Source organism: Convolutriloba macropyga, chromosome 14 (assembly GCF_964194025.1).
Source record: "Convolutriloba macropyga chromosome 14, txConMacr16.3, whole genome shotgun sequence".
NCBI classification, from domain to species: Eukaryota; Metazoa; Xenacoelomorpha; order Acoela; family Convolutidae; genus Convolutriloba; species Convolutriloba macropyga.
Window position 1 is genome coordinate 38,887,226 of NC_134481.1, and position 19,256 is coordinate 38,906,481.

General features: G+C 37.4%; 1 protein-coding gene across 1 annotated transcript in view; it reads left to right on the forward strand.

Moving 5' to 3' along the window:
• The window catches only part of LOC142353647 (uncharacterized), a 100,272-nt gene extending 82,734 nt beyond the window's left edge, over positions 1-17,538 (forward strand). Inside the window, exon 4 of the mRNA XM_075405943.1 lies at positions 16,680-17,538. Coding sequence (XP_075262058.1) covers positions 16,680-17,366 — 687 coding nt within the window. The 3' untranslated portion in view covers positions 17,367-17,538. The remainder of the gene's footprint in view (positions 1-16,679) is intronic.
• Positions 17,539-19,256: the final 1,718 nt, after the last annotated feature.

The window sequence follows — 19,256 nt, forward strand, 5'->3', positions numbered from 1 at the left end:
TCACCTAATTTCGTTCATTGCATGTATATAATTTTTGAGCCAATTTTACTAAGGCGTATGCCTCTGGGTATGCCTCTGCGTCGTAAGTAGTAAGAGAATCTGCCATATGCTTGTAGGGGGGGTCCGAACCCCCCCCCCCTACAAGATTTTTACCACCGAAAAACTGATTTTCTCTTTGTGAAATAAAGTTTTTTGGCTAAGTTTCGCCAGCCTGTGAGAATTTCTTGGGTTAAGCAGTCTGGCGAAACTTATCCAAAAATCTTTATTTCACAAAGAGAAAATCAGTTTTTCGGTGGTAAAGTCTTGTAGGGGGTTGGGTTCGGACCCCCGCCCCGACAAGCAAATGGCAGATTTCCGCTGTTGCAATGTTCGCTGTATATAGAATTAGGTGTTACCTAAGTTTTGGACTCTCACTAATTTTTTTTGGTGAAAACGTAAAAAATCGTATATAAGACACCAGAAGCCGAAAATTTTTCAAAGTTTTTCAAAGTCCTAAAATTGTCTGAAATGGATTTTGCGCTATGAAAAAGCACTCAAAACTGATTTTTTGTTGACTTGAAAAAACTTCTCAGATAATGTGTTTATTATAAAAGATAGAAAAATTTTCTTGAAAAAAGTCAATTTTTGTCAACTTGATTATTTTCATACATAAAAGTAACTTTTGTTCATTTTTTTTCTGTTTGAGAATCAGCATGAAAACCATAGCAACAGTAGATTTGAAAAACATTCATGAAATTTACGAACAAATAAAAGTCTACTATCCGGAATATAGTGAACGATTTGGATACTTTTTGGCAGCATGTCTTTATCTGGACCCAGAAATTAACTTGGAAATAGTTCTCAAGTTGAGACCATATGGTGGTCTTATAGGTATAGACAACTCTTCACTAGACACTTACCTGAAGTCTTATAAATTCCTTCGATTACATGCAATACTTCACGACGCTTCAGGGTTCATTGCAGAGCATAGTCAGAAAGGCCCTGGATATTCATACGTCTTACCTTGTCCAATCACAAACGCCTACATTGGTCACATGACTGGATTAATGTTTTGCCTCCTCGTGAAAACGTTTAAAAGGAATTTGTTTAACTTGCTGGAATGTTCAAGCCAGAAGTTGTTGTCTTAGATTTTGAAGGTTTTCGTCATAAGAAATCGGGTTTTATAATTAAGCAGTTATCGATTTGCTCAAACAACTACAGACACAATCTTGTTCCTTCCACCAGTTTCTTACAACTCACTATCCGCTAGTGAGAGAAAATCTCATCAGTGGGTTAGTAGGTTCATTCACGGTTTGTCGTGGAATAGTGGCAATTATCCTTACTGGTTTATATCTCAAAATTTTATTGCGATTAAACTTCGATTTCCTTCAGGAAAGTTTTATGCTAAAGGGAAAGAGAAAACTGAATCACTGCAAACACTTTTACAGAAAGAAGTGATAGATTTGGATAGCATTTCATGCCCTAAAGTTGAGGAAATTGTTACCCCAATTAAACATTTTACTTGTGCTCTACACTCTCTTTACTTGCCTGAGAAACAAAAGAAAAGACATTGCGCTTTAAGAAAAGCACAGTTGTATTTCTATTGGCTAACATTGCCCACCAATGAGCCGTCGAGTGGAGAAGGTAGCTCCTTCAGTTCTTCAAGTGAATTTATCTCCAAGTTTGACAGTATGCAGTTGCATAACGAATGATAATCAAATAAATCTATCTTTGGTCAGAGAGGAAAAAATAGAATCACGTGGGCAGTCCATTCTGAGGAAACAACAGATTATTTGCAACTTATCGGAGGTTGAGACGCTGAAGAAATAACTTTCACTGCTCGAATATTTTCAAATGTACCATGTCTTTACAAGAGAAAATGAGAAGACTGAAACTAACCCCTTTACCTATGCACAAGTCGCCAACCCCAGTTCAATTGAGCCTGGACGACGAAAGTCGCCCTGATGAAATCAAGCAGGTAGTCAGCAAAGGAAACGTGGAGTCAATTGTCTACTACGTAACGGTTTTTGGCATGCAATCGAACTACAAAGTGACTTACAAGAAAGAAGACAAAGACTCTAGATATACTACATATGAATTTTTTATGGTTGAGAGAGTTACTAACAAAATAATGAGCTAACACAAAAAACTGATGTTTTAATTCATTTTTGTTCAAAACGTCTTTTCAAATGAGTGATAAAGAAGACCAGATAGATTCTCTTGCTGGAATAGGTTTGAATGATTTAGTTTTCAATGAAAAAAATCAAGAGAGACGGTCATGGAAATTTTGTAACTCTAGACTACCACGATCAGAAGTAGTGTATTTTACTCAAATCGTATTAATACTTTCTTATTGGTGTGTCCTTGATCAAATTTGTGTTTTTTTTATCTTGATTGTGAAGAGTCAACATTTTGGTTTTCATTGCTTTCATGCACAGTTGGCTACGCGCTTCCTAATCCGAAGCTATGAACAAGATAATTTCTTAACAAGCGATAGGCTATTCACGGCTGTTTGTGGGCCATCATGCTGTGGTAAAACTGAGCTCAAATTCCAAATGCTACTGAGAAACACCTTTTACCCAAATTTTAAATCTATTTACTACTTCTATCAACATGAGCAACCAAAGTTCAGCTCCTTAGAGCGTAACTTGAACATTTTTTCACAAAGTTTTCTGGATTTGATTTCATTTCACAGCTGGAAAACTGTCTGCTTGTTTTCGAAGATTCTTGCGAGGAAATTTTCAATGACAAAAAAGGTTTTCTAAACTCGCAACTGCTGGACGTCATAGAAATATTAGCGTCATTTACGTTAAGCATAACTTATTCCAACAGAGTAAATGGTCAAGAACAATTGATCTCAATACAACCCACATCATTTTGTTCAAATCACCTAGAGACATACAGCAGATCACCTATATTGGCAAACAGTTAAACAACACAAGTTTTTAAAAGAAAGCTACGAGTTAGCAACAAAGCTACCCTTTGGACACTTACTCATCGACTTGGATCCAAAAACTTCAGACTCCTTGCGTTATTGTTCAAATGTTGTACAATCAGGTCCAACAATTTTTTATCTACCTTCCTCCAAAGCGGTCATAACTAATTTAACAGATGAGAGAGAAAGAGTTATGTATGCTAAAGCAAATGCTCGAGCTGTCTGATAGTAATTTCAGAAAGTTCCTCAAAGAAGCACCAAATAGTTTTATAAATTTTCTGTGCGAGTGCTTACTCAATGTAATCAATGGCGATGTTCCAGTCAACAAACAGTTACTCAAAAATCAAGAGAACTCATTTTAGCAGTTATTATCAAAGGAAACAAGTCTGAAGAAAAAGCGATTTATTTTGACGAAAAAATCACAACTTATCAAGGCAATAGCATTCTCGTGCTATCTTTACTTAAAAGTCAAATAATGCATGCAGAAGAATTTGTTTTGATTCCCAAGAGGATGTTCTTATCTAAAAATTCAACCAAGGAAGGAATTTTTGATATTCCAATATATCAACAAAAAGCCACTCAGTTATCGCTCCTACAGATCTAATCCAAATTTTGAGCAGAGCAGTGAAAAAAAAGATGCTGACACAAGAACTGATAGACGTTTCACGAGAACAAGGAGTTTCGGTGATGGAACAAGTGATCCAGATGATGTAAAATCAGAATCATTTGTTAGTGATGACAGTGAAATCGAACCTGTAGTGAAAAAACGGAAAGATTCAGCCTTTGACTCAATAATGCTGGAACTAAAACTAATGGATGAAAATAAAACGATTTCTAAGGCTTAACGTAATTGTTAATGACCTAAATGAGATCTGGTCCGTAGATCTAGCATTCTGCAAAGTACAACAGTGGTGTGAAATACCTTCTTGTTGCAGTTGACTGTCTGTCAAGATATCTCAGAGTTGAAGCACTAAGAACAAAATATGCTACAGAAACTGCAGAGGCTTTCAAAAAGATGATCAAACATAGGCAACCTAAAAAAGTTTGGGTCGATGATGGTACAGAGTTCCTCGGTGCTTTCAAAGCCCTCTGCAATAAACGCGTTCCCTCAAAAGAAATATACGTTCCCTCAAAAATATAATATACAGATACTTAGAAGGAAAGTGGACCTATTCATATCTAGACAAACTGGATTCATTTGTTAAAACTATCAAATCTAGAGTTAATCGAACAATCAATCTTGCTCCAAACAAAGTCACGAAAAAAGACGTTCCGCGACTGGTATCGTTGATTGCGAAAACAACATATTCTCAAAAACCAAAATTTTTTGTCGGTGATCTTGTACGAATACTGAAAAAAGAGGACACGTTTGGAAAGGGTTACAAACAGTCTTTTTTGCAGACGAGATTTATGAAATTTCGTCTATCCCAACATTGAACCCTCCAACGTATTCTCTTATCGATACCGATAAGGAAATTATTCAGGGTAAATTCTATCAACCTGAACTCCAATTAGTTCGAGAGTCGCCTGTGCAAAATGGCAATTAAAGGTTTTGAAGATGAATTTATGGTACATGTAATCTCCTCCGCTTCGATGGAGATCTTCGATCAAAACACATTGGCTTCATTCAGGAATTTTTTCAACGATGAAATACAACTGTCGAGAGACTGGAGAGTAGCTTTGAGTGAAATTATTTTTTCAACAAAAATAGAACACATCACGAACGGGGTTCTAACTTCTTACAGTTTAGGTGGTCTAGAAGATCACCAACGGAATAGCTCTGGAGCCAATGTCATATCACGTCCATACAACGGTGAGCGATTAGCTTTCATGCCAGGAACCTTTGACACTGTGCCACAGTTGTTAGCTACCATTAAAAGAACTGTTGGTTTACCAAATTTTTCTTTCAGAGAAATTAAAAGTTCCGGTAAATTTGAAATTGTCTTTGGAATATACGAGGGAATTACGTTTCTAAGCGATGAAATTCCTTGCATTATTGGTTTCAAGGGTGTCCCTGATGGACGAGGAACACACATTGGTTATAAAATGGACACAATTGCAAACAAACTGATGAAAAAAAGATGATACCAAGGCTTTTATGGGTGACTTTCCAGCTGATCTGTGCGCCGGGAAACATTTGATATTCATTTATACAAACATTATTGAGTATCAATACGTGGGCGATGCGAACGCACCTTTATTACAAGTCGTTAATTCAAAACAACGGTTGAAAAACGGTAGCGTCTGCGAGCTTGAACCAACCCACAGAATAGTTTTTTCGAATTTGGACTACAAAAAACTTCTTTCAAATACGATTCAGTCAATTTCTATAGAACTACGCACCGAAACAGGTCAATTAGTCCCTTTTTCAGGGACCGGAAAAGTCATTTTGACGTTAGAGTTTAAAAAATTTGGTGAGTAAAAGCAATGGATTCATACTACACCAATCAAGCATCTGCATTGCATTATTTTTCTGGGCACTATAGGCAAAGAGGTAGCGGCTTTGGAGCTTTAGCAAGTGGTATCGGAAGAATCGCTCTACCTATTGCAAGAAAATTTATTTTACCGGCAGCAAAACGAGTTGGAAAAGAACTTCGGTTACAGAGCGTACCAGAGTTAATGGACGTTGTCAGTAAAAAAAAATCTCCAAAGCAAGCGCTGAAAAACACGATATCAAATACAGTCAAAAAGCAAACAGGAGGTTCATTGGCACTGCGAATGAGACAAAGGCGAATTAATCGTAGACGGTCTAAACGTTCAGGTTCAAAAGCGGGAAAATTTAGCAAGAAAAGTAAGGTGATCATTTCAAAATACAAACAGCCAATGAGAAGTCGGTCGGATTTCTTTGCCAAAATAAAGATGATCGGTAAAATGTTATCAACAGAGTCAACACATAGATCCTTGGATTTATTCGAAAAACCAGCGTTTCTTTTAACTTTTGATGGGAGCTTATGTCAAAAAGTAGGGCCAGTTTACAGTCCTAACGGACCCATGCTTGAGATTGAGGTTGCTGGAGACAGAAATAATTTTAATGATCTGCAAAAAATTATCCTGGAAATCAAATGCAAGATAGTTCAGGCTTCTGAAGCTGATTTAAAATATGATGCTGGAGCTGCAGCAGATGTAACCAAAACAGACGCTCCTTACTTTTGTAATAATGTTTTACATTCACTCTTTTCTGACTGTCTGTACAGTATCTGCCAACGGACTGAAAATTTCAAATGCAAATGGAAATTATGCTCACAAAAGTTTCATTGAAACCGAATTTTCTCACAACAAAGACGCAAAAGCTACTTGGTTGGCTTGCCAAGGTTATTCGTACGAGGATAATCCTGGAGCGATAGCAACAGCTGAAGTTAACAGACGAAAAGCTTTGGTTAGACAATCTTCTGAATGTACTTTTTATGGAAAAGTGGCACTAGATTTTTTTACATGTGATCGACATCTTTTGAGTGGAGTCACTCTGCAAATTTCCTTTCGAAGATCAATAGATGATTTTGTTGTAATATCTGACAATGCTAGAAAATCATACAAAGTGAAAATTATAGAAGCCAATTTGTATGTGAGAAAAATGACATTGAACGACGACGTCGTTTCTGCCATTGAAAAAACTTTACTAACAAGCCCAGCGTCCTATCCTTACTTGGAAACTATAACAAAAACAATTCTGGCTTCTACTGGTTTGCAAATATGGAAACAGGAAGATGTTTTTAGCAGGGAGCCTATTCGACGTCTTGCCATTTGTCTTAACACAAATGAAGCTTTCTGAGGAAGCAAACAACTCAATCCTTTTCACTTTTGTAAATTTAATCTAGAGCAGATTTCTATTTATCGAAATGGACTCCCTGTTGCAGACAGCCCCATAAATACAGCTGACGTAAAACGCTTGTACTTCAACACAATGTCAAATTTAGCCTATATTGACAATGGACATGGAAAAAGTTTGTCTGAATACCCTAACCATTTTATTATGGTGTTTGATCTCACCAGCACTCAGCAGGCGTCACATGATTTTATTCACCCTGAACTTACCAATTGTTCAATTTCAATTGAACTTAAGTTTTCAACCGCGTTGCCCAGTAATATTGAAATTTTCATAATTGGTGAAAAAGCAAGCACTATCTTCATCGATTCTGCACGAAGAGTTTCGAAAAATCATATTCTTACAAACTGATGGATGAAGATGAAATAAACAACCTTATTCAAGCATGTAAACTTTTAAAATACAAGTTCCGAGGTGTGTTTGCAGCTGACAATTTTCCGCTGCACTTATCTCAGAACAGTTTCATCATAGTGAATGTATCAACTTCTCAATCAATTGGAACACATTGGATACTTATTTGTCGAAGGAATGGAGATTATATTTTTGCGGATCCCTTGGGACAAAACTTAGCTTCATACAAACATTTGCACAGTAGACTTGTTTCCTCTGCTGCTAATATACAAACTGTATATGAATTGCTAAGAAACCAGCCTATTCAAAAACCAAACTCTTTATTGTGTGGCTTATTTTGTATCTAAATTGCTCACTATCTGTTTGGTGAAAAATAATTTGTAAAGATGAGTGATGTTGATTTGATACGTTTTGCGCTTCATATGATGCTCTAACACTACTAACATGATTTTGTGAAATAAATTTTTTTTCAAAATTTTATTTTTTTTTCAAAAATTAAGCGTACACACAAAACATCATTGTCAATATCTAATTTCCCATAGCCACTCACAAATATATCCATTATTTGGCAAAAAACACCAGCATGAGGACCATACAAAATGTTTTCAAATCTCTTTAGAGTTTCAGTTGATAACCCGTCAGTTTGCAATTGCTGATTCAATGTTTTCTCTGCGTTATCCACAGATTTGTAACCAACAATTCCACTTGGGCGGTGATTTTTGCTCAAGGCATTGCTCAAATTGTGTAAGCGCTTCTGAATGGTGGTTGCTTCTCCTTTTGTCGGCGGTGCTGAAACGTTGTATTCCAGAGCTAGTTTCAGTTTTTCAAAAATCTCTCCAGTTGTCTCCACTGTGGCCCCGTTTGAGAAAAAAGTTTTGAAGGTTGTTTACAAACAAGGAACTGAATAAAATTTACTTCGTTTTAATATTTCCGTAGAAACGTCAGAAACATCAAACAACATGTGAAAATGGTTAGAGGGTAACACTTCACAAAAGCCATTTTCAAAATGCATGTATACAGCGTAATTCCTGGCAAACATTGAAGATGTTTTTCTTCTGAGACGAAAAACCTGAATTTTTTTTTGAAATTGTTTAAAGTAAGCGGGAGACTGCTCGTACATAGCTTCCACCATTTTGTTAAAACAAATCTTTTACTCAGATAGTTCGTGCTCGTCGTTTTTTTTTGCTTCAAATTTTGTTTCTTTGCTGGCGGTGCTTTAGCTGTTATATCATTATCATTAGAACTGTTAGCGGCAGATCGAATCTTTGGAGATCTTTTGTCAATTTTTCAAACTCTTCAAGCGTTAGTGTTATTCTTTGTTGAAATTCATTATCGCGTTCAGCTTTTTTGAATAATTTTAAAAAGACGTAACTTCCAGTCTTTTCATAAGTCTTAATCGTTGCTCTAACCAAACGTTTTTCGCTTTTGGAAACGTCGAAATGAGCGTCTCCAAAGTCGGCGTCTTTCTCAGCTGTAAATGGCATTGTACAATTCTTTGCCCAGCTTATTGTGTCAAACTGTTTCACTTCGAGAATGAAATCCAATGAACTCTCTGGAAATGAAATTTGAACACACACACACACTCGTGCGGGCTAAAAATAGAATTCTTCAATTGACAAGAATAATGTGTAAAATATAACGTTTAGCTACATGGTAGCTACATGTTAAACTTCATTTTTAGCTAACAGAAACAGTAATAGCAAAGTGCCATGTGTCAACCACATGCATCTGTACAGTATTTCCAATAAACAACGAGATTAGTTTGAACACACACATACACACAAACCTATAATGTGAGTTAAAAACGGGATTCCTCAACTGATAAGAACAATGTATAAAATACAGCGTTTACCTACATGGTAGTTGCATGTTTAGCTACATGTTTAGCAACCAAGAACAGTAAATGCAAACTGCAATGTGTTAAACACATATATCTCAATAGTATTTCCAACACAACAACGAGATTGTCAGTCTATTCCTTGTTATCTGCTAGCTTGAAAATAACGCATGAAACCCATAATTTTACGATTGTTGCGTACATAAAAGTTGATCAGAATGTAGGATTATTTGTAACCCTGGGTGTGCTGATAGACATTTGTTTACAAAAGTGTGCTACACAGTGAACCAAACCCTTTCGAGTTTAATATTTTGAACAAAATACCTACTTGCTGAAATACAATTGTATATTCATGAAGATACTCTTCAATCCATTGCCATTGTAAACTAAATGTATGTTCATTGACTGCTTCAAGTTTATTTCCAAAATTATCAAAGTCTCCAGAAAAATATTCCAAAATTATTAAAGTCTCCAGAAAAGTATTCCGAAACATTAACTTCAATTTTTTCTTCTACTGTATCGTTTGAACTTAAGCACGTTTTATCTTCATATTTTCAGCGCATTCTCAATGGCTTACCATATTTTTTCAGAAAGCGAAAACTCCTTTGAACGGACAATCGTTTACCAAACAATGCACGAAAACTTTGTTGTGATCGTACAACAAAAACGTTTAAACGAAAAAGAGGACTGGACAACAAAAGAACATTGTATGCTTCCGATAATTTTTGTTAATTTCATTGTTCAGTTTCCAGACAAACCTCAATCAACCAGTGGGGGTTTCTTTACATCAGGAGGTATTGTACCACCTTCAACACTCTCTGACCCTCTGCATGCTTACGATATATCAAATTTACCAGTGGAGACAAGGAAAATTATTTACAAATACGATTGCAACTGTGTTTTTTTCTATGAAAACCAGCTCGGTGTTTTGCGAGAGTGTGACAATTTAGCAGATCTTTGAGGGCTTCCAAAGTCTACAGAATCACCCATCAATCCATCTCCACTATGCACTCCTACTGCAAACCCTAGCCCCACGTTGAGCCCAGACAGCACACAGCCAAGCCCATCTCTTTTCTCAAGTTTGAAAAACAACAATTTGTGGATCAACTTTGACAGCTCACAAACTGTGAGCGACAATCTACTGCGCAACCTATCTGGCGACAATTTTGAAACTCCTCCACAGGGCACGGGACACCACGGGCATGGAGTCACTCCAACCAAAAAAATTTTCAAAATCGCCTGAGAACACAGAAACCCCTTCTGTTGTCAATGCTCCGAAAAAGAGGAAAATTTCAGCAATGCGAGAACTCTTCGACAAATCGGAATAAATTTTCTCATTGAAGTGAATATAAAAATTTTGTAAGAAGTCCTTAAACAGTGTTCTTTATCTTGCGCTGCATGTTTCTAACATTTGAATTTCTAAAATTTTACTCATAATTTATACTTTATTAGATAGTCTTTTTGACTAAGAAAACATGAAATGAAATGGAAAAACAGTTTTTCTTTGCAAGCACAGACAAATTTTGTACTACTTTTAAAGGTGAAAAATGTTTTGCAGGATAGCACAGCTTTAGGGTTAAAACGTAAAATCATATTGCAACGTTTTCAATGTCTAATAAAGGATTCAAGCAGAAAAAATCGAAGGCATCGCTAAAACTTTTTGAAGTTATCATATATTTTTGAACAGAAATTCAAAAAATGAATTGAAGGAAGAATGTGCAGCAAGCGCAAATAAAATTTTTTCACATTCCAAAGCAAGAATTTTTTCTTAATAAATTTTTCTCATAAAATCTTAATTTATTCGAATTTTCTTTTAAAATTCATTCTTTCATTTATCAAGACTAAAACTTGGTTTGCTTTTTATTTCAGCTTAGTATCCAATTGAATTTTACCTGAAATTTTGATAAGTCTCTATTCACCAAACAACAAGTACAGTTTGAAAGTTGCGTACTATAATATTTGCGCGAGGCAAATGTTAACTTTCTATATTTTGAAATTCCAAAAATATTTGTCACACCCGTGCTCAGCTATTTCATTTTCTGATTTAGTTTTATTCTCTCGAGTTGGAAATTCTTCAAGCTATAACTGAAGCAAACTCAAATCATTTCTTACATTACAGAACAATTAAATTGCTTTTTCCCATACCTCTTCTTCTCTTCTGAAAGTTTTTGTCTAATTAAACCTACAAATATTTTTTTCATTTCTTTCAACCGTTCGTTTCTTGAATTTCCTCCAACCTTAATGAATTTTGCAATTTTCCCGAAATTTATTTGTTTAAACTTTCACGAGTTTGAAAACGCATTCATGATCCAACTGGTAACTTGACTCAGCATGGCAAAACAATGCCCTCACTGTTCAGCACAACTTTGTAATCGACGGTCTCTTAATAAGCATTTGAAGAACATCCATAAAATATTTCCAGATGTACCAACGTTTCGCTGTTTTTATTGCTCTGAGAAAGTACGAAGCTTGCCTACGCTGCGCAAACATTCTCACACTTCTCACCAGCAGCCTATTTTGAAAGTGTGTTACACTTGTCGTGTAGGATTTCAAACAAAACTAAACTATGCGGAACACGTTGAAAACGAACATGGCATGCCAATATTGGACATGGAAGAAGATGAGATTGACTTGACAAGACCCACTGTGAGCTCAATCAGCGGTGGTGTAAGTTACTATGAATTTCAGCCGGGGGAGAAAGATTTGGACATTATGGAATTCGTGTTCAGAAAGCGTGAAGAGGTGTCAAGAATTATCCAAAAACACACACACAAATTCTCCCAAAAACTTCAAGTAAACGTGGAAATGACACTTCAAAAGCCGTTAGAGGAAGAAATTGAAAAAAGTGAACGTATACTTTAACACAGAAACAGTGACTGTGTACCACTCAGGGATTTCAGATGAAAGCTACGAATTTCTCATTGATAGCATAGTGTCTACGCTTGTAATCTTTTCAAGCTATGGAAGTGGCTGGCAGCTGCTCTATAGACAAGGTCACCTTGAAACTGACTAAATGCGTTGCAGTGCGCGGTAGCAGCTTCATACCGTTTCATGAGGGACATCCGTTGAGAAGGGATTCGAATTTGCTGAACATACACAATGGAAGCGACAACAACTGCTATCTATATTGCTACACAGCTGGATACCACCTAGTTTACAAAAAAGAAAAACTGGAACCGCCAGCTCCGTGCGTCAGACCTAGAACAAATGTTCTTACATACAGTAGAGAGAACCCATCAGCCAAGATTCCGAAAGGAAACTTTGAAATGCCAATGAGTCTCCATGACATATCAAAGTTCGAAGATCTCAATGAAGTGCAAGTCAATGTTTTCAGGTAACGAGATATTTAAGTTACACTGTTGTCTACTATAAAAAAGCCTTTCGAAGTAAAAAAAACTTGAATTTTATGAAAAACTCCGTTATCTAATATTATTTTTTTGTTTGATATCCCCCCACCGAAATTGTAAAAAAATTCTGCTTCAGGTATGACAAGAAACAGCTACCGCCCTGAGATTGTCGAAAGGAAAACCATTTCCTTTTGTTCTGGACTTGTTGCTCCTACAAAACGAAAAGACCTACCACTACGTGCTCATTATCAATTTAAAGAAACTTGTTGCCAAAGTCAAAGGAAGGGAGTATCGTGATAGGAGCGAGCTGTGTCGCAATTGTTTTCATGTATGTTCATCAGTAGGGCTACTCACTTCCCATCAAAAAGTATGTCTGGAAAACGAGTCAGTACAAATAACAATGCCCACACTCAACAAAAACAACGTAAAGTTTGAGAACTATGCGGCAAGGTGGTTTTCGCCTTTTGTTGTGAAACTGGATCTGGAATCTGATTGTGCCCGTTGCAACGGCAAAAAACAACCCCACTATTTCAAGCACTTCTACATTGGAACAATATCTTCCTTGCAGTTATTGCATGATTGTTGTTGAACGTGATAACTCTGAGCCCCTGCATTTTGATATATACACTGGACCTGATTGTATGGAACGCTTTGTTACAAAAATAGAGAAACTTGCAAAATATTTCTATCAGCAAAAGCGGAAATTCCCATGTTTTCTCGGCACAGCACCTCCAAGAGACACCTGGTCAAAGTGTTGGATTTGTAATGTTGATTTCAACAATGATAACGAAAAGGTGTTAGACCACTGTCACTACAACGGACAATTCATTGGGTATGCGCACAGTGCATGTAAACTAAACCGAAGAACGCTAAACTACACTCCAGTGATTGCCCAAAATATGATGAATTATGATTTACATCATATTGTGAAGTCCTTACACTCGGCTTCACAGTCGACAAAAATTGAAGTCATACCAACCAATGATGAGAAATTTATTGTACTCAATTTCGGCGTTTTTATCGAAACGCGAAAACGCAAGCGTTATGAACTTGCAGTGTACGAGTACCTTCGTTTTTTCGATAGCTTCAAGTTCATGCCTTGTAGCTTAGACAAACTGGTACAAAGTTTACCCGACAACAAATTTTCTCTCCTAGACCACTTCTATCAGGGCTATACAGACGAGCAGCGAAAACTGTTGAAGAAGAAAGGAAACTTTCCTTACTCATATGTAGACTCGTTCAGCAAGCTAAATGAACTTTCTCTTCCATGTCTAAAGAACTGGAAGAACAGTTTAAAAGACAACCAAATCGACGTCACAAATGAGGAACTTATTCAGTTGAATAATGTGTTCAAAGTGTTTATCTGTGAAAACCCTAAACAGTTCCTCCAACTTTACCTTACAGGCGATGTTCTCCAGTTAGCATGCTGGTTTGAGGAGCTACGGTCCGTGTGTTATAACACATACGGATTTGACTGTTGGCAATTCTATACGGCCTCAAACCTTTCAGGAAGTGCCTGCTTAAAAGTTTGTGAACCTGAACTTGAGTTACTGACTGATCGACAAATACTTGACTTGACGGAAAGGATGATGCGTGGAGGGTTATCCTCCGTCTTTAGCTCAAGACATGAGGTTGCCAACAACACCATGTTACTGGAATTTGATGAGTCAAAAGATGTCTCATCAATAATCTACATTGATGCGAATAATCTTTACGGTGGCATCATGCTCCAATACCCATTGCCACTCAAGGATTTTGAGCTCGTTGAAAACATTTCATTAGACACAATATTACAAACCGAAGATGAGGGCGATATTGGTTTCCTGGTTGAAGTCGATTTGGAGTGCCCTGACGAACTACATGATAAACACGCAGACTATCCACTCGTACCAGACAAGGAATCAATTGATCCCCTAGAATTGAGTGATTTTCAAACTTCTCTAAAAAACACCCTTAATATGACTGCATCAAAAGCCAAAAAGCTGAGACAGACCTTCCACCCCAAGAAAAACTTTGTGCTCCACTATCGTAACCTAAAGTTTTACGTTAACAACGGCATCAAAATTACCAAGGTTCATCAAGCTGCAAAATTCCGACAATCAAAGTGGCTTTCAAGCTACATTGCACTCAACACGCAAAAACGACAATCAGCGTCCACAAAGTTTGACCAAGGTTTCTATAAACTAATGTCAAATTCGACCTTTGGAAAGTTTTCAGAAAGTTTGCGAAGCCGAGTGTCAGTTTCGTTTGTCAGAACGGAAGAGGAACTTCTGAAAGCAACATCTGAAGGCAATATTTCCTTAATCAAAATCATAGACAAAAACTTGACTCTGATCACTAAGAAAAAGCAGTCTATCCTGTGGAACAAACCAACAATTGTTGGTGCTAGCATTTTAGAGCTTTCAAAGCTCTTAATGCTTGAGTTCCACTACAATTTAATGAAAAAACAAACCGAGTGTGTGTGCTGTTGTATTCAGATACAGACTCTTTCATTTACAAGCTTAAAACCAAAAACTTTTATGACGACTTGGATAAAAATTTGGATCTCAAAAGACCTTTTGACCTCTCAAATTTTCCAACAGATCACAAACTCTATGATAGATCAAACGAAAAAGTTGTCCTAAAGTTCAAAGATGAACTTGCAGGAACACCAATACAGGATTTTTGTGCCCTTAAGCCAAAATTGTACTCTATTTTCGTTGCTAACGGGCAAACAAAAATGACCGCAAAAGGAACCAAAAAATACGCTCAAACCAAATTGAACCATGAGATGTTCAAAAAGACATTAGAAACCGGAGACCTGGTGAGAGTGGAAAACATCAAGTTTAATACCAACAAACATCAATTACAAACTGTTTGTGTCAACAAAATTGCGCTAAGCGCATATGATGACAAAAGATATATCAGCTCTGATCAAAAAACTACGCTGCCATTTGGACACTTTTCGTTGAGGGATGAGTACATTACGAAAAAAAAGTGCGTAAAAACTGATTGTGATACGGAATTGAATGAACCGTACAATTTGTTCGAACTTTCCGAAGGTGAGGAGGTATTGGCCTGGGAAACACCTGACCCCGGCTTTCATCAACCATCGTATTCGAATGAGGAGTTAATTGATGTTGTCGACTTTTCAAACCTATCTGATCAATCTGATGACTCTAATAATGAAATCAGTAACCCCTTCATTCCCAACGAAGCTGAGGAAAGCCAGGATAACTCTTCTAGCAGCAGTGACAGTGCTACTTTAACAAAGATTAGCAAAAGAAGGCAGAAAACTGATAATGTAAACAGAAATCTATTCAATGAAAGCAAAGATTTTGTTTCTAGAAACTCTGACGCTGATTGAATTGGTATTGTTTTGTATTCTGAATTATAAAATCTCAAAAGAAAAATGAGTTACAAAGAATAAAATATTGTTAATCAAATTGTTTTTCATATCATTTTAAGACTTCAAAAATTTTTGGATTTTTTTCTCGAAAAATTAAAATTTTCTATGTTTCGCCTTCTCCTACTGCATAGGTGAAAAAAAGTGAAGTCAACAAAAAATCACTTTTGAGTGCTCTTTCATAGCGCAAAATCCATTTCAGACAATTTTAGGACTTCGAAAAACTTTGAAAAATTTTCGAAAAAAATTTTGAAATTTTCGTAGGTTTCAACCCCCCATACTGCATAGGTGAAAAAAGTGAAGTCAACAAAAAAATCACTTTTTGAGTGCTCTTTCATAGCGCAAAATCCATTTCAAACAATTTTAGGACTTTGAAAAACTTTGAAAAATTTTTGAAAAAAATTTCGAAATTTTTGAAAATTTTAGGCTTCTGGTGTCTTATATACGATTTTTTATGTTTTCACCAAAAACAATTAGTGAGAGTCCAAAACTTAGGTAACACCTAATTCTATATACAGCGAACATTGCAACAGCGGAAATCTGCCATTTGCTTGTCGGGGCGGGGGTCCGAACCCAACCCCTACAACACTTTTTACCACCGAAAAACTGATTTTCTCTTTGTGAAATAAAGTTTTTTGGATAAGTCTCGCCAGACTGCTTAACCCAAGAAATTCTCACAGGCTGGCGAAACTTAGCCAAAAAACTTTATTTCACAAAGAGAAAATCAGTTTTTCGGTGGTAAAAAGTCTTGTAGGGGGGGGGGGTTCGGACCCCCCCCCCCCCCACAAGCATATGGCAGATTCTCTTACTACTGTCGTAATGCCCTTGGCTGCCTCGGTCCACGGCCATCCCCACCTCAAACTTAAGTTCTGATCTTAAGCTAAACTGCAGCTAGCTTTTGTTGAAACCAACTCCTCGCCACCCTTTTGAAAGCAATTCGTTGGTTATGCTTTTTTGTTGCTTGTTTTGAAATAAGCACACTTTATGTAAAACGAGCATCGCTAAACCTGGGAAACCTATAGTCAACAACAACAGTAGAAGCAACACCAGCACCAGCAACACCAGCACCAGCAACACCAGCACCAGCAACACCAGCACCAGCAACACCAGCACCAGCAACACCAGCACCAGCAACACCAGCACCAGCAACACCAGCACCAGCAACACCAGCACCAGCAACACCAGCACCAGCAACACCAGCACCAGCACCAGCAACACCAGCACCAGCAACACCAGCACCAGCAACACCAGCACCAGCACCAGCAACACCAGCACCAGCAACACCAGCACCAGCAACACCAGCACCAGCAACACCAGCACCAGCACCAGCAACACCAGCACCAGCAAAACCAGCAGAAAACACAACAGCAGCAAAGCCAGCACCAGCATCAGCACCAGCAGGAGACGAATCAAAAAGGTTTCGAAGGTCAGCGGGCAGTGAGGAGTATGTTGTTTGCGTATTCAGTGACAAGATCAAAATGGCGTTGACTGGAGAGCAACTGCTGTTTGACCAGGACAACTACTGCAAGACCAATGAGAGTCTGTCTAAGAGCTACTTCAGCCACTTCAATTCATGCGACCCTAGCATTGAGTGCGACTCGGAAGGGGACGAAGATGGCACCACAGTCGAAAGTGTAGGCGGAATGGTGGAATACTGCAGCGGACTTACTCTCTTCCTCGCCCTCTTCCGCTCATTCCTCCCGCTATAACTCAAACTGCCTACAAACGATCACTCATGAGACAAACGATTTTCACGTTACTACGAAGAACTTTGTAACATCTGAAACCACTCGAAACAATGAAGCAAATCAAACAAATGACTAATGCTTTACATACTTGTGTAACCAATTAACTAAGAATCGTTAAAACTTGACTGTTGAGACCGAAACAGTTTGCTATAAGTATGCAAGGTAGACGTTTAATTGCTCAAACAAAGAACTTAAACTTGTGGTTTATGCGATTCTGACGCTTAACTGACGCTTTTGACTTCCACTTTTCGTCCCCCAAAAATGAGAAAAACAGGGCGTAAGCTCTCTTAAGAGCCTTTCGGCTTTCTAAATTCTCAGCATGCAATTCAGCAAAACTGCTTTGGAGGCATAAATTCATGGTGCGAAGGACTGTTCTTAGTTTTAAATAACACAAAACTACTGACCTTAGAGTGCGGCATTGAACAGCTTGCGTTTGTTTGAAATCGAAGAATAATGATGAGACTGCATTTGAGCAATGCCTTTAATAAAAAAAGAACATTTGACAAGGCTGACCTCTTTTATGTTGAACTTTGATTTGAACCAAAAAAGGTCAAAAACAGTCCTAGTCTACAATACAGAAGAACCGGTACTTTTCAAATGAAAGGATGTGAGATAAAGTTAAAAACCTACTTTCTGAGTGGGCATAAATCAAAACTTCAAAACGCAATTTTTCTAAAACGAGTGTTTAACAGAATTTTCAATGAAATACAGATTGAAATTTTTGCTAGCAGATATGCTGTGCAGGTTTCATATCTAAATGTTGCAAAACTGTTCCCAATTAGGGGTTCCAGCATAGGGTTAACACCCGGGATCAAATTTCCTAATGAGTCACGATATGGGGCTTCGAAGTAACTCCGCGAGGAAGCAAGGGGTTATAAGATTAGGAGTGAAAAAAACAGGACACCCCCCAAACCATAGCTATATTCTGACGAAGTCATCCCCTCGCCAGTTGTTTGAGAGCAATTCGAGAGACGTTAGTCCGCTATTTGTTCAAACATTTGTGTTGAGGTAAGCTTTAGTAAATTTTTAGTAACATAAGTCTCACAGAGACAGTCTGACCCCGTCCGAATAATTTCGGCCAAATTATGTAAAATAAACGGTAACTGTCGTAGACAAGTAACGAAATTAAACCCAATCTTCTTACATGATCTTCTTACATAACAAAAGTAACGCATTCATTGCAATTATATGTAGGAAAAATGCAGTGAACGTTCTAAATTGTTATATCTGACATGACGGATCTTTTCAATAGCCGCACAGCGTTAGCTGGGGCTATTATTGGCCTTCTCGTGGGTTTTATTTCGTCGTCGCAATTTTTGTTACGACCATATGACGTCACAACCACTTCAAATCTGCTTTTTGTTCATTCGTTCATGCAATTTTAATTAGAAGTTGTGCCTGACGTCATGTTTCGCTCTTAGTGAAGGGATTTTTTTGTTCATTCTCGTGATTAAATGTTTGGTCACACTTGACTTACTGTCAAAATTGACTTCATCACTTTGAAATGGACTTTTATTTACTTTAATTCAATGAGATAAAGTCAAATGGGTGTGTGTCACTCTAAATGAAGCTTATTTGAGAGCAGCTAATAGAGGCATCAAAAACTTATACAGAATTTTACTCAAAATATAACATAACTCTTAATGAAAAGACGAATTTTTTTGGTCTGTCTTTTTTACTGTTTTTTTGAGACTGCATATCTATGAAGCTATTGCAGCTATTTTCTGGCAATCTGCCAGCCATGTTTCCGTTTCTTCCCCCTCCCCACCAGTACGTTAAGCTCCCCCCGGTTACAGAGCACGTGCTTTTACATATTAAATCATTTAAAAATGGCAGATGCGCCTGAGGGGC